At 49.7% G+C, this 16,862-nt stretch overlaps 1 protein-coding gene and 2 pseudogenes across 1 annotated transcript; 1 reads left to right on the top strand and 2 right to left on the bottom strand.

Moving 5' to 3' along the window:
• Positions 1-23: 23 nt before the first annotated feature.
• LOC100827843 lies at positions 24-1,736 on the bottom strand (annotated as a pseudogene).
• A 6,245-nt stretch (positions 1,737-7,981) lies between these two features.
• On the bottom strand, positions 7,982-10,039 carry LOC100827234 (annotated as a pseudogene).
• A 4,573-nt stretch (positions 10,040-14,612) lies between these two features.
• Positions 14,613-15,359, top strand: LOC100828219 (glycine-rich cell wall structural protein 1.8). Its single transcript, XM_003557077.4, has 2 exons — positions 14,613-14,776; positions 14,864-15,359. The coding sequence occupies exons 1-2, from the start codon at positions 14,689-14,691 to the stop codon at positions 15,211-15,213; spliced, it is 438 nt and encodes a 145-aa protein (XP_003557125.1). The 5' UTR covers positions 14,613-14,688; the 3' UTR covers positions 15,214-15,359.
• The last annotated feature ends 1,503 nt before the right edge of the window (positions 15,360-16,862 follow it).

Here is a 16,862-nt window from a genome sequence, read left to right as displayed (position 1 = left end):
TGCGTGAGTCGGAAGAAGGCCGGTGAAGATAACAGCGCGTGATCTCGCTTCATTTCGACCACTCGTTGCCTCGTTCCTATGACTACTAATTCTGGGTACGTAAATATCGCTGATTTTGTGCTAAAACCAAGTGGAGAGAACTCCACGGGAAGTTTACATCACGAGCGGAAAAAGCCAGCCCGACAGGCTTAGCCGGTCCAATGGACGCACGTGCACGTGGCCGCTAACTCGAGCCCCCCACGCCGGAGCCGGACTGCAGCTGCCTGCTGATGTCCTCGGCGATGTCCTCGGCGTCCGTGCCGCTGCCATAGATCCCTCTCCGGGCGAGCCCGGCCCGGTACAGCCCATTCTCCCCCTTGGGGCTCCTTCCCTTCGCCATCCCGTCTTCCCCGATCAGCCCGCCGCCCGGCTCGCCCCGGAGCCACTTGTTGACGCCGCTGCGGTAGCCGGTGGCGAAGACGATGACATCGAACGGGTGCCGCTTGCCGTCGGCGAACTCGACCATGTTACCCTCTATCCTCTCCCTGGCAGGGAGGACCCGGATCTGGCCGGTTTTGATCTTGCGTAGGTGCCGACGTCGATGACCGGGTACGCGTTCTTCTGGAGCTTCCTGGCGAAGGGGCCGAGCGCGGGCCGGGGGACGCCGTGCTTGGCCGTGTCGCCGCGGAAGGCGAGGTAGCACATGAAGAGCGCGAGGTTGTCGATGGCCCAGAGCGGGAGGTAGGCGAAGAGGGAGGTGGAGAGGCTCATGATGCGCCGCGTCAGCAGGTGCGCCTCGCCGCGGACCACGACGGACGCGGCGGCGCCGGACTCGGCCAGGTCCAGCGCGATCTCCATCCCCGAGTTGCCGCACCCGACCACCAGCACGGCTTTCCCTTCCAGCCCCTTCGCGGAGCGGTACTCGCTAGAGTGGATGGCTTTCCCGGGGAAAGTGTCGAGCCCTGGCACCGCCGGGATCGCCTTCTCGTCGAACTCCCCCGCCGCCACCACCAGGAACCTCGCCGCGTGCTTCTCTTCCTTCCCGGTACCGAGGTTGAGGGCCTCCACCTCCCAGTGTCCGTGTTCGTCTCCGCCCGCAGGGTGTTCGACGAAATGAGCGGCGCGGACAGAGCGGCGGAGGAGGGCTTGGACGGCGAAGCGGTCGGCGTAGGCGTCGAGGTAGCGGACGAAGTCGTCCCGGGGGAGGTATTCCGGGGCGGCGGCGCCGTGAGGGGCGTGTGGGAGCGCGCTGATCTGCTTGGGGAGGTGGAGGTGGAGGCGGTCGTAGGCGCGCTTCCGCCACAGGGAAGCCACGCAGTCGTCGCGCTCCAGGACGACGCTCGCCACCCCGCGCCGCGCTAGGCACGCCGACGTCGCGAGCCCCGACGGCCCCGCGCCAACGATGATCACCGGCGGCCCCGTCGCCATTATCCTTGACGTTTCTTGGTGCACGCGTACGGCCAGCTGACGGCTGTACGTACCCGTTGCGTTATATAGCGGCTATGGATCCATCGTCAGTGGATGTACCCCCCGCCTTTGCGTATATAGCTTGAGTTTGCGTTAGCGTCCACGCTGCCCAGTCAGAGAGTCAATGATTGATCGATCATCCAAGACAGCAGCATATATATACAATGACATGTTAACCAACGGCAAATATTTGAGCAGAGAGAACGGAGTCTGTACGAGATTAGACATGGGACAATAATTTTTAGTCTCAGTCTTTTGTTTCATATGTGATGGGAAATACGCGTGGAAATTTAGCGTGGAAATTAACGAGGAATTATATTCCTGTGTGTTTGTCGAGATAATCTCTAGTAGACAATTCCCACCGAATTCTCACGTCTTTCCGGTTATGAAAATGGTGGGAGTTGATCTCTCAACTCTTATGCCGCCGATTAATCTTTGTAAAACTCTCTTTCCCACCAAGCAAATAAATGATTTAATATCACACATTCTTTCAACTTCCATTCTCTCTCCAATTCCCGTACTAACCAAACGGGTTGGGTTGGGTGGCCCAATGTTGTTGTTTATTGGATCCAGTTGTGTATATTTCATCCAGTTAACTTCAAATGTTCTTGTTCTAAATAGAAAATTAACTTCAAATGTCTGATCCTAAAAAACCATGTTCATGTAGTTGCCGGTGATCTGAAACTCACGCGAACACCTGGACTCACACACACACGCGAACTGGAAAAACTCAGAGAGAGACGCGAGGATCTGCGCTGTGTAAAACGTGCAGCTTTTCTGTTGCTTTCTTCCCTTTATTTATACCGGCATCGAAGTGACCCGGATATGCAGGAAACTACAGGCTGATCTTGCGAGCTTACCGGCCATGCCATCCCATGACGCTCGACGTGACTTCGCCACTAAACGCGCCACTCCCGGTTGCCATCGTGCCATCCCACGCGACCCGGTCGAAGCGCCTAACTCGCTAGTTAAAAGCTACTGAAACTAACTGACGAAACTGACGGGCGCGAGGTGTGGACATATACACACTGCTCGCCGATTATTCAGCTAACTCTAACTGAAAGTGCTAGCAGAATGGGCAGCGGGATTATTCGACAAATCACCCCCTTAAGCCCGATGCCCTTCAACTCACCTCCTTCACTCCAAGCAGCTGTCGCAATTCAATGAACTTGACACGCCCGAGTGACTTGGTGAGGATGTCCGCCAATTGATCTTCAGTACGAACATGATCCACATCCACCTTGCCCTCCTCGATGCACCCTCTGATGAAGTGAAAGCGAGTATCAATGTGTTTGCTCCTCTCATGATGCACAGGATTCCTACTTAGGGCAATAGCAGATTTATTATCCACAAGAAGCTTCACCTTCCGTGGATCTTTGCCATTAATCTCTCCCAACAGTCTGCTCAACCAAATGGGCTGACAAGCTCCTGTTGAGGCTGCGATGTATTCCGCCTCACATGATGAAAGAGCAACAATATTTTGCTTCTGAGATGCCCAAGACACAACACTGGAACCAAGGAAAAAGACTGTACCGGTGGTGCTCTTTCGGTCGACAACATCTCCGGCAAGGTCGCTATCACTATAACCCACGATCTCCTCCTTTCCTCCAGACTTGTACACACAGCCATAGCTCTTTGTGCCCTGGACATACCTCAAAATTTGCTTCACTGCAGCCCAGTGCTATTTCCCCGGCGCCTCCATGAACCTGCTGACGATGCCAACAGAATATGCAATATCTGGTCGGGTATTCACTAAGTAACGTAGGCTGCCAATGATGCTGCGGTACTGACTTGCATCGATCACCTCCCCATCTACCATCTTACCAAGCTTCAGACGATTCTCCATGGGAGTGTGGCAGGAGTTGCAATCACCCATGCCGGCGGCAGCAAGGATCTTGCCGGCGTAGCTCGACTGGCTCAATGTGATCCGATCATTCTCCTGCATCACCTCAATGCCCAGATAGTAGCTAAGCAACCCGAGGTCGCTCATTTGGAACAAGTCATGCATTTGCATCTTGAATGCCTTGATCATGCCGGCTGCTGTACCTGTGATGATGAGATCATCCACGTACACTCCCACGGGCAGAAAATCCTCTCCCTCGACACGCCTGTACAGCGCATGATCAAGCTGACAGCGCTCGAAGCCCAGCGACTCCAGGGAGGCATCAAGCTTCGCATTCCATGCTCGCGGAGCTTGCCGCAACCCGTACAGGGCCTTCCGAAGTCGCAGAACCTTGTTCTCATTGTTGTGGTCGATGAAACCAGCAGGTTGATGCACGTACACCTCTTCGAGTAGGTCGCCGTTTAGGAAGGCTGATTTTACATCCATGTGATGGAACTCCCAGCGCCGGCGAGCAGCCAGCGCCAGCAGCAGCCTCACTGTCTCGAGGCGTGCCACTGGCGCAAAGACTTCGTCGTAGTCGACGCCCTGTCTCTGCACGTAGCCCTTTGCCACCAGTCGGGCTTTGTGCTTCACCACGGCACCGGCGGGATCACGCTTGACCTTGAAAACCCACTTCAGGCCGATCGCACGCTGGCCTTCAGGGAGCGTCGCCAGCTCCCACGTGCCGTTGTCGCGGATGGATTTCATCTCGGACTCCATCGCGGCACGCCAGGCGCTCTCCTCTAGCGCCTCGTCAACGCTGGCCAGTTCCTCTGCTGCAACCATGCAAAGTTCTCCAAAATCGAGCTCATTACAATACCTAGGGTTAGGTTTAAATATCCACCTCATGCCTCGCGTCTGCATCTGATGGGACGGCAGTGGAGGTGGCACAGGGATGGAGGTCGTGGGCGAGGTTGGTTATGCTGGAGGCGTCGTGCATGCCGAGGATGTAGACGATGGAGTCAATGTAGCAGGTGTAGTGAGCGATGCCACGGCAGGTGCGGCAGGGGCCGGTGTAGACGAAGTAGACGCCGGCGCAGCCACCACTGGATTGTCCGAGAACGCCACCTGGAATTGATCGAGGCCGTCCGCTTGTGACAGCGACGCGCCCCAATCCCACGGCCGATGCTCTTCAAACACCACGTCACGCGTGATGTGCAGGCGCTTGGCCACTGGATCAAACACATGGTAGGCCTTGGCACCATCCTCGTAGCCCACGAACACACCGCGGCCAGCCTTGTCGGAGAGCTTCGTGATGCCCGGCCCGGTGAGCTTGAAATGGGCCAGGCACCCGAACGTGCGCAGGTAGTCGACCTTGGGCTTCTTCTTCTGCCAGGCTTCGTATGGCGTCATGCCCTTGAGGCTCCTTGTAGGCGACCGGTTCAGAATATGCACCGCCGCCTTGATAGCTTCAGCCCAGAACATGGGCGGCATGTCCATGGACTTCATCATGCTTCTGGCCATCTCGATGACTGTTTGGTTTCGCCGCTCCATGGCACCGTTCTACTGTGGAGAATAGGGTGCCGTGGTTTTGCGCCTGATGCCTTCTTCCTCACAGAACCGGGCGAATTCGTTGGAATTGAACTCGCCGCCCCTGTCCGTGCAGAACGCCCTGAGCTTGGCTTGCCGGTCTGTCTCAGCGAGAGCCTTGATCTTGCGAAAGTAGCAGAAAGCCTCGTCTGTGCTCCTGAGCACCTCAAGCCACATATATCTACTATGATCATCAACGATCAGCAAAAAAAATTTGTTATCGCTCGAGGACGCCGGCGTGATTGGTCCGCAGAGGTCCCTGTGCATTAGGTCGAGCACCTTGTCTGCACGGTACGGCGAAGCGCGCGGGAACGGGGTTCGGTGCATCTTCCCGATCACGCCACCCATCACAGAAGCGCTCGATGTGGTCGATCGTCGGCATCCCCCGCACCATGTTCTTGGCGCCGAGATCGTGAAGCGCACGGAAATGGAGATGGCCAAATCTGGCATGCCACCTCCATGCCACGTCATCCGCCATAGCAGCCAGCAGGCACACCGGCGTGGCCATGGTGAGCTGGATCGGGTACAGCCGGTTCTTGGCGCATGTGACACGCGCCAGCAGCTCGTTCTCCTTGTCAAACAGCCGCAGCTCACCACCACCGATCCTGGACTCGCACCCGACCTCGTCAAGTTGACCGAGGCTGATGATGTTGGTGCGCAACTTCGGTATGAAGTAGACGTCCGCGAACGCCCGGTGCTCGCCATTGCGTCCGGTGAAAAGGACTGAGCTGCGCCCATGAATCTCAACAAGAGATCCATCGCCGAACTTCACCGTGCCGCCTACCATGTCGTCGATCTTGGACAGCAGATCACAGCAATCCGTCATGTGGTTGCTGGCGCCGGAGTCGAAGTACCAGCGCCGGTCGTCGGTAGGCACCGGGATCAGCCGCTCCTCGTTCAGGAACACGTACTCGCCGGCCACCGCCGGAGCTTCTTCAACAGCGACCACGGACGGCGCCCGTGACAACACCGGCGAGCTTGGGGCCGAGTCATGCACGTCCACCACACATGCGGCTAGCAGTACCGCCGGGGGATCATCTTCCTCGGCCTGTGCAATGTGCGCCTCAGCCTGCTGGTTTCGCCGGTCGCGTTCGCGCTTCTGGCTCTCCTTGGCCCAATGGCCGCGAATGCCACAGCAGCGGCAATCGCCCTTTCGGCGTGGAGGTCCATCGTCGCCCTTTGCTTGGTCACGATCTGTGGCCGGTGATTTCTGCTTGTCGCCGCCTCTTGGCCTCCGATCGCCGGAGCCTGACGATCCGACTCCTCAGTCGCGCTGCTTCTGGCGCGCTAACCACTGGTCCTCAATGAGCAGCAGCTGCGCGCCTGACGTATCTGCCTCTTCTTGCTCGCGTTCCTCGACGACCAGTAGACGTCCAGTAAGCTCCTCGAGGGACAACTTCTTCATGTCCATGAGAGATTCGATCGCCATCGACATCTCCTTGTACGGCTTGGGGACGGTGCGCAGAACCTTCAGCACCGCATTGTGTTCGGTGACGGGATCGCCGAGCAGCTCCAGATCGTTGACGATCGTGCTGAGCCGCATGACGTACGACTCGATTCCCTCGCCGCTACGGAAATGAAGTTTGTCGTAGTCCTTGCGCCGGGTCTGCGCCTTGGCTTCCCGAACGCGCTCCACGCCGAGGCGCATTGTCCTCAGCGTTTCCCAGGCCAGCTTGGCCGACGACTTGACGGCCAGAGTGCGCATCAACTCCGGCGGCACCCCCTTAAGGATGAACGCCGGGGACCGGCGATCCTCGCGGACCTCGCTGGCGCCGGTGACAACGGCGTCCTAGAGTCCTTCTGCCTGCATCTGCACTTTCATGAGTAGTGCCCAGTCAGAGTTGTTCGTCCGCGTGAGCATCGGCGGATGCATGCCGCCGCCACCCTCGCGAATCACACGTTCCACCACACGTAGCTCCGCTCCCTCGTCAGCAGTGAGCCTGGCCATCGGCGTCGATGGGCTCACCCCGCTGTCTCCGAGCTCCGTGCCCTTGTTCTTGTCCTTGTCGCCGTCCTCCGACCCTGGCATCTCCTTCACACGGATCGAACACCGTGCGGCTGTGGCAGGTTGGATCAAACACCAACGCTCCGATACCACTTGTAGTTGCCGGCGATCTGAAACTCACGGGAACACCTGGACTCACACACACGCGCGAACTGGAAAAACTCAGAGAGAGACGCGAGGATCTGCGCTGTGTAAAACGTGCAGCTTTTCTGTTGCTTTCTTCCCTTTATTTATACCGGCATCGAAGTGATCCAGATATGCAGGAAACTACAGGCTGATCTCACGAGTTTACCGGCCATGCCATCCCATGACGCTCGACGTGACTTCGCCACTAAACGCGCCACTCCCGGTTGCCATCGTGCCATCCCACGCGACCCGGTCGAAGCGCCTAACTCGCCAGTTAAAAGCTACTGAAACTAACTGACGAAACTGACGGACGCAAGGTGTGGACATATACACACTGCTCGGCCGATTATTCAGCTAACTCTAACTGAAAGTGCTAACAGAATGGGCAGCGGGATTATTCAACAGTTCACACTCCCGTTCCTGAACTGACTGGACCAATTTGTATGTCATCGAACTTGCAATGGTGGATGCTGTGAGCGGAACTGGAGGCAAAGTTGACACGTACGAGTGGAAATGAAGGAAAAATCAAGATCAGCTGACCTCTTCGGAGGTGCTATTTTTTAGATTTTCAACAGTTGACGCTTTTGTGTCTGAGATGTAGCCACCAGCATACCTAACATCTCATGGCATCAATACCAAAATACACTTTTGGAACGTATGAACGACCGACTACCTTAAGAAAATATTTCCAGGCCCCGGGCCATGGCCTTGGTTGCTCTGTCCATAAAAAGAATACACGCCCAAATTGGAGTCAAAGAGCAACTGAACCTCGGCAGTTAGTGTGTACAACACTTGGCTCACTATTACTCCTAGTAGACTGCATTTCACAATGCAGGGTAACAATAATTTTTCCTTATGAACTAAACCAACACTCCACACAACTATGCCTTCCATTAAGCGAAAAAGGGTTAAACAACAATAACGAAGGAAAATAAATAAGAGGGGCACATGGCACATATATATAAGCAAAAGTAACAGATTTAAAACCGGCATACCCAGAAAGTAATTTATTTGTTCAGTGCATCACCAGCTGGAGTTCAACACAAATATACTCTGTAATACACAAGTCACGAAAACAAACGTCACGGCTAGCTAAATCAGAAAACCGTAAAATTGACGGGGCACACATAAGACCAGCCAAAACTCCGCGAGGAATACCATTCACTGACCAACACCGTACACCAAGCTAGGGAGCACCCACAGGCTCTCAAGCTGGTTGCTTATGCCATGCAGACCGTTTGAAATAGAGAGAGTTGTGCTTGGAACTCTCTGACCTAGCTGTACCTCAATCCAAGGTTTATCAGAATCTTCGGATGCATTCGGAACATAAATTCTGTTACTCTTTCCGCCCCATCTTTCAGGACTCATGCAAGAAAATGTAGGGCATCTCCTATCAAGGCTAAGAAAGAGAGCCCAATTTTCCAACTTCTCCATCATCACCCACTTAGCTGGTTCGGCTGAAAAGTCGAGGCGGAGGACATGAAATGGATGGTTGAGTAGCGTGAGTATAACCATCAGAAGCATGTCACCACAAACCACCAACCATGGATCATACTTGAAAACCACGTCGTTTCCCCACGGAACTACTACTTCCCGCATGCTGAGTTGAGGTTCTAAGGATATAGTATTGAGCCTGTGAAGAGAGTCCATGGCAAACATCTGACCTTTGAAAAACACAATCTGAAGAATGCTCCGTCCGTCATATTTGAACGAACTCGTGGACGGAGCAACAAAAGGATACTCCGTCCAGGAGTTCGTTCGAACCTTCCACTGGAACATGGATGTTCTTGAGCAAAGGAGGAGGCACGAGTTGGGTGAACCGAGTGGGGCTAAAAAGATGCCATAGTAGACTACATTATTGCTGTTGGCTTGGAGTTTGGGGGCCTTCACCTTAGTACAGGTGTACACATCAACAAGGAGGAAGTGCACATTGGAGAAGATAAGATGCCCATATGAGCAGCCCAAACAGCGCATGTAGGTTGGAGTATTCCGGGGTGCTGAACGGCATAGAGATAAGTTTGTCTTTGCAGGATCAACAAGCTGCCATTTGTAGTTCGATAAAGGGTTGTGCATGAAGCATAACGAATACCTGGTTTGAGATGGAGAGGTGGGATGGTGAAGGTGTTTATGGATGGGAAGGAAGAGACTGCAGCGCGCCAAGAGCGGCAGGTGCCAGTTACAGCTAGGATGTCATGGAATGAGCTAAAGAGAAACATGATTTCCTGAAGCAGGAAGCCAGTAAGATCTGCCCAAACATGTCGTCCAGATGAGGCTGAGGAAGAGCCCGAAGCGTGGCAGATTTTCTTTGAGGGCCTATCCGTGACAACAACTTCTCTGTCACACAAGAATGATAGATTAGAATCGAGAAATCAAACATCATAAAAACATACTAATTAGTAAATGGTTAGAAATGCAGGAAAGCACATAGGCTCTGCCTACGGTACTGCACACTTTGGCAAACGAAGATGTTCATTCAATTAGACATTTAATTATCCACTGAAAGATGTATAATGAACTAGCCATATTTCAATCACTATAAGTTGCACCAATACAACCAACAACCAATCACTATAAGTGACAACCTTTAATGTTCCCGTTCATCCATAGGGTACCATTAGGATCCAAAGAAAGTGTGTGGAGTAAGACAAAAAAAAAGTTAGGCTTTAGCTGTTTATCAAGCAAACTTCCTATATTTATTTATTTATTTATGAAATCTCCTGAGTTTGACAATGCAATCGTGACAACCTGCCCAAACCCCCCATTCTATCACATTCACAAGCAGGGTAGTAAGGGTGACAGCGTGCATACCTTGGTACGATGACCTCAGGTGCCAGTGGCAAGAGATTGGTCTCCGGCAGCTTTGTGCTTCCAGTCTCCAACACATCAATCTGGTCTATATCCAGCGGGCCGCGCTTCTTCAATGGGTCTGCCGGCAAAGAGGCGGAGAAGGATTTAGTGGGCTGTTCAGACCTAGGGGCGACCGTGGTGGGCGGTGGTGGCGAGAGATCCGTCTTCGATGGCTCATCGCTTCCACCATTGAACAAGCCCATCCAATCCCAGTCGTGGACCGCGTTTTCTTCACTGGATTCGCCGACGAAGAGGCGGAAAAGGAATTGGCAGAGCGTCGAGACCTAGGGTTAGAGCGACTGCAGGGGGATGTGGTGGCAAGAAATCGGGTTCCGGCGGCACTGGTGGGGTGAACAATTTTTCATTCCTTTTTGAGAGGGTCGGAGGCCGACCATTTTTATAGCCCTCCTGCCAGGCCCAGCGCAACCTATGCTTTTTCTATGTCCATCTCTCGCGTAGTGCTCACTAAGTCCACAAGGCCACAACGTAAGTCACTGAGCCCAATATGGTCACAGCCCACAAGGCCACAACTTAACTTGCTAAGCCCACTAGGCCACAACTTAATTTTTTCATCAGAGGGATTAGTGCTAATTTCGTGTAAAATTTCATAAGAGGGAAAAGTGCGGACTTTTGATTATTTTTCTCAATCTTCATTTTAATAATATAGCTGAAATGCCCGTGCGTTGCAACGGAATAACAAAATAAAATGACACATTCGAAGATATGCATCAAACTACTTCTTCCTCTCTTTGGTCTTCTTTGAGGACCATCAAATATCTCTTTAGAAAAGATTTATTATCTCCTTCTATGATCGGACAATAGTGGACGATAGCACGGTTTTCTTGCAAAATGCTCAATGGTTATAACTGGTAAGTGCCACCTATACCATAACAAGGAGATATTTCTAACTTAGATTTAAAGGATTGAGCACCACAAAAAAACTTGTTGTAGCAACTCCAATAATGACATTCCATGTATTTCTAAGTACCATATGTTACTTTAAATTGAAGAACTACAATCATATATCCACACATATTTTTGTCAACATCTTAAAGTACATCTTTTTGAAGGACCTGCGGAGCCAATATTAATCGTGTAACTATTCCCTTCAAAGTACCGGTGACATTTATCTTTGCTACTAAGTAAAACTCGTGACAACAACTAAAATTAACAATATGAAAGTATGAAGGGCAAATTTCTTGCATTTTTCCTCACCATCGATGTAATGCCCGTTTGACAATCATGCGAACACGTACCATAGTAATTTTACGGTCTTGCCGACGAACATGGCGTGGAGGAGATCGGAAGGAACAAGGCTTCACAGTTGCAGTCCTTCCGCACGAGGTGCTCCCCTTCCTGCTCAAATCAAAACGGAGACAGGAGTCTGCTGCTACGCGGACGAGAGGAGAAGTGGCGACACCAGAGGAAGCTAGCAGGCCATGAGTTCTCAACCAAAGTACTACGAGCGATTTCAGCAGACATGTTTTCAGAATGAATGCTGTAAAACTGTCAGAGAAGATCTCATCTGCAGATGCTAACGGAATTACCATCTTCAGTATAAAAGACAGTATTGCGGGTGCTAAGATCATATTTGTAGCTTTAGTAGTTTAGTCTATGTTTTTCTAATTTACGAAAGAGAGAAGCAAAACAAATCCTACACCTAAGCGGCTAAACCAAACTCAATCCAGCTATTCTGGGCAAAGAACTGGAGCCAACATGGGTTCATTAAAAACTTCTGAATCGGTCAATGCACAACTAAGATTTCTGAGTAAGCAAACTAAAATAAGGATTAATTTGAATCTGAGTTCGAAGTTTGAGGTAACGTGGTTTTTTCAAAAGTTTGTTGAGTTGAACAAGCTCAACTACATAATTTGGACTACAGACCTTGCCCAGTACTGAAGATAGGAACACAAAGAGAAAATCACAGCTTCAGCATGATGCATAACTTTCTTTTTGAAACATAAAGCTTGAGTGAAATCCAACTAAAATAAGATGAGACACGATCTTTTGTAACTTGGATCTGACATTATATACCTGCTGTTCCAGTGGTAAGAACAACTCCAAACTTCAAAGGATAATCCTTGTAGAGAGTGGAATCCAACTAAACTAATTAAGATGATTTGTTGTAATTTGGATCTGACATTATATACCCACTTACATGTAAGATCTAAGATGTAACATTAACAATGCAATCGCGACAACCTTCCCAAAAGCCCCATCTTGTCACATTCACAATACAACCATATATAATTTGAATGTAATATTCTGTTGCCCTTCGAGTGGGTTGCAACCAATTTCGTTAACTAAACTGAGGCAAATTAGTGCGATCAAATTAGAAGTTTCTAATCTTCAAGTCAGGACAGAGAACTAATCATCATGATTCCGTTGTGTGCACCTGAGTAATCTTTGCCCTAAAAATATTGGTCTGCAAAATAAATAGCATGGATTGCAAACAAGAAAAGTAGTACAGGGGTATGTTATGCCATCAAGAGTGCTGTCGCCTCACCGGAGAGAGCAGTAAGAAGAACTAGAGATGGAAAGAACTAGAAGAGCTGCAGAAGGATTTGGCAGACCATGCAGACCTATGGGCAACAACAATGCATTGAGCACGGGAGGATGCAGCGCGTGGGACGGAAACAAAAAAAAACGGGAACTGAGGAAGCACGGAAAAGGAGGAAGCGGGAGGAGCCCGCGTGAACTGCACCGGCTCGGACGACGCAGAACGGGAGAACCTGGTCGGAATCATCCGCCCAAACTCAATCTGGCGAAGCTCCGCCAATTAGCTGCGTCCACTATATATGTGTGTCATTTCTGTGACGTGATGTCGTAAATGGAGCTAAAAAAATATCCCCCCAAAATGCATCTATGGTCCTTCAATTTGTTGGCGTGGCCCGATTTTGTCGGAGTACTTGCAATCTGTCCTTTCAATTAGGTCTCCAAAGTTGCGTTATACATCCACATAATACGGTCCTTAGACGATATGGTCCATATTTGGACAGCCCGGTCCTATTCGTCAGAACCCAAAAATGACTTCACATATAGGAAAAAAACCCTTTCCTTGCAACTTCTCATTTGCAGCTCCAAGCCCCCCCACTCCCCGTAAGTCCAGTCCATCTTTGACATCTGCTACCCCCCGATTGTGCTCTCAATTAAGAGGGTGGTTGATCACCACCAACCCTCATAAGATGATGAAACTCACCACATGTTGTCCACACAAGTGGGTCTTTGGGATCTACCAGATATTATAGAAAATGTTATTGGGTTGGACTAATTACCACATAAAAAAAAAGGATTGAATCTGAGTGTTAGGCCAACACCACCGATCCCTGGTCTGTTCATCGCTTCTGCATTCACTATAACAAATATGTCTTGTAGAGACATTTTCATTGAGTCAATGTACTCTTTGTCTCTACATAGAGATTATTTTGAGACAGAGTTTCATGTAAAGGCATTCTATGAAACGCTATGGACAATGTCTTAGATATAGAGACACTAGTTGAGACATTATGGTGTAGAGACATTTTTTGAGGCATTTAATAGATTGTCACAAAACTCATGTAGAGACATGGTTTTGAGATACTTAAGAAAATGACCTTACGGTATGGTTAGAAACACTATTTGAGACACATATTATATTGTGTAGAGACATTCTTAGAAGGTTTGAGACATATAGCAGACTACTCATAATAATTTCATTAGAAGTATAAGTAAGAATTGGTATTAGGTTGAGATGGTTAGGTGAGTGTGTAGTTTTCCTTAAGGTCTTGAGTTCGAGGATTGGTTTCAACATGATTTTTTCAATGCATATTTTCTAGCACATTACTATAGAGACATAATTTAATGTCTTTACAAAATGTCACGTTGAATGTAGAGACATATAGTGTCTTTATGAAATGTCTAAAAAGTATAAAGACACAATGCAATGTCTTTATGAAATGTCGTATTGAACGTAGATACGGTATGGTGTCTCTATGCAATGTCTAAAACAATAGAGACGTTTTCTTAGTGTCTCATCACACATAGCGATACTGTCCATAGTGGCAGCTTTGTGGCATTGTACCAAGCGTGTCTAAAGTTATGTAGAAACAATTATAGTGTATCTACAAATCAAAAATAATGTCTCTACGGACTATTTCTCTTGTAGTGATTACGCGCCCCCCGGGGATATCATTCGAGTTCGAGTTCTCCCTGGGGACGACACGATCTAGTAGCTATAGCGAGCTTACCACCAATTAATTAGCTAGCTTAGAAATTGAATTAGAAAGCGGGGAGCATGCAGGATCCCCCTTTCATTCCTTATGCATATGCTCGTCATCACGTCTAAAACTAAAGATCGTTGCCGTTCCTCCCAGAGTCCACGGTCATCTCTTCAGCAAGAGAAAAACAACACACACACGTACCGTTCATGCCACCGCGCATGATCCGATCTCTCGGGTCGGCACTCCACCAGCAGCTAGCGCGTGCTCCACGCTGAAGCTGGATCTCCATCAGACAAGTCATGCACGATCTACTTTGTTAGTTGGACTTAATTAGCAAAGCTGCTCTACAATCTCGATCGATCACACGCGTAATATCGATAGAACGATGGAAAAAAATTAATTTCAATAATGCCCGGCTCGATCGATCGATGGTTGGGATAGCTAGCCAATCAAGCCTGATAACGAGATCTACCAAAGGCGATCATATCCTAACAGCCAACCATACGTCTTTAAAGCTCCCTGCTACGGGCATGCATGCATGCGTCCGTTGCCCCTTGCATCTATAAATAGGGAAAACCCGGCAGCTATATCTTCTCATCTCCCAATTAAGCTTTCCTGCTAGCTATAGCTCGGTGGATAGCTGATCATCAACAATGGCGGTCAAGTCTCTTCTTCTGCTGCTGGGTGCCGTAATCATGGGCTCCCTCCTGCTTCTGTCGCAGGATGTAACTGCAGCTACAGGTTTCCAGATAAACTCTCTTACACAATGCGTCTTGACTTGCATTTATGCACAATCTGACCATGAGAAGGATATTGTAAAACCTGCAGGCTACGGAAACAATGGTGGATATGGGAACGGTGGAATGAACGGAAACTATGGTGGATACGGTGGAGCAACCGGGAACAACGGCGGAGGATACGGAAACGGAAACATGAATGGTGGAGGATACGGTGGAGCAACTGGAAACAATGGTGGGGGGTATGGGAACAATGGAGGATACCAGAGTGGTGGAGGCTCCGGAAACTATAATGGTGGAGCATATGGTAATTCTGGGAACGGTAATCCTGGTTACGGCGGTGGCAATAGTGGCGGGTACGGCAACCCAGGTTATGGTGGTGGCAATGGCGGATATGCCAGTGGCGGCTATCCTGGAGGTCAGAACGGTGGTTGGTACTAAGAAAGCTACCCGATATATATGTATATGTGTTTTAAATAAGCAGTCATGCATCTGTTGATGCTCGATAAAGTGATGGGTTCGTTGCATGGAAAACAAAAAAATTCCTGCGAGAAGTGCGGAAGAAATCCAAGATAATATCTACTAGATGTAAGTAACGAGAGAGATTATGAGCATCATATCCTCGTAGATCACAAACCGTTACGATTACGGGATGGCGTAGTGGTACTTTCGATGAGATCGATCTCAATGCCTAACGTACGGCACCTCCTTGGTATCCACACGTACGGCTTGATGTCGTCTCCGCCTTCTTGATCCAGCAAGACGAGGGGGAGAGGTTGACGAGATCCCGGCAGCACGGCGGCGTGGTGTAGGATATGGTGGATAGCTCCGCGGGCAGGGCTTCGCTGCGCACAGGAGAGAAGGAGAGGAGCTCAGGGGAAAGAGATCCAGCTGAGGGCTTGGTGTGTTCTCTCCCCCTGCCCCTCCCCTCTATTTATATAGGGGTGGTGGTCAGGGTTTGTCCCTCCTCCAAGAAGAGGCTAGGGCCGGCTAGGGGAGGGACTCCTCCTTCTACCCGGCCTCCCGACGCACGTGGTTCTCCACCGTACGGTGGTTTCCACCACGTGGTGAAGTCCCCCATGTTTCCTCTCCCCTAATGGGTCTAGGGGATAATTAATTAGATTTCTCCAATTAATTCATATAGAGGCCCAATTAAATTTTCAGAAATATTCCGGAACATTTCAGAACCTTCTGAGAACTTCCGAAACCTTTTAGAATATTCCCGGTCAATACCGAAAATACTCCGAACTTTTCCGGAACCCTGAAACAGCTTTTCCATATATAAATCTTTATCTCCGGACCATTCCGAAGCTCCTCGTGATGTCTTGGATCCCATCCGAGACTCCAAATCAATATTCGATATCACCATCTATTATCTCATCAAACCCTAACGACATTAAGCATTAAGTGTGTGACCCTACGGGTTCGAGAACATGTGGACATGATCATATCAATAACCAATAGCGGGACTTGGATGTCCATAATGGTTCCCACATATTCCACGAAGATCTCATCGGTTGAACCACGATGTCAAGAATTCAATTAATCCGGTATCCAATTCTCTTTGTCTCGCGATATATTACTTGCCCGAGATTTGATCGTCTGTATCACCATGCCTAGTTCAATCTCGTTACCGGCGAGTTCTCTTTACTCGTACCACAATATAATATCCCCGTGACTAAACACATTAGTCACATGCTTGCAAACTCATTACGATGTTATATTACCTAGAGAGCCCAAAGATATCTCTCCGTCACATGGAGTGACAAATCCCAGTCTTGATCCATACAACCCAACAAGCACCTTCCGAGATACCTGAAGAACACCTTTATGATCGCCTAGTTACGAGATGACGGTTGATGTCCAAAAAGTATTCTTCCGGCACTAGGGAGTGGCATGATCTCATGGTCTAAGGAAATGATACTTGACATAATGAAAACATTAGCAATTTAAACTTAAGTGACAGGATCAAAAGCTATGCTTAGGTTTGGGTCTGTCCATCACATCATTTTCCTAATGATATGACCTCGTTATTAAATTACAACACATGTCTATGGTTAGGAAACCTTAACCATCTTTTAATCAACGAG

The sequence above is a fragment of the Brachypodium distachyon genome, chromosome 1, assembly GCF_000005505.3.
Source record: "Brachypodium distachyon strain Bd21 chromosome 1, Brachypodium_distachyon_v3.0, whole genome shotgun sequence".
NCBI classification, from domain to species: Eukaryota; Viridiplantae; Streptophyta; class Magnoliopsida; order Poales; family Poaceae; genus Brachypodium; species Brachypodium distachyon.
Note: the sequence above shows the minus strand (reverse complement) of the source record. Positions and strands in the feature narration are given on the sequence as shown.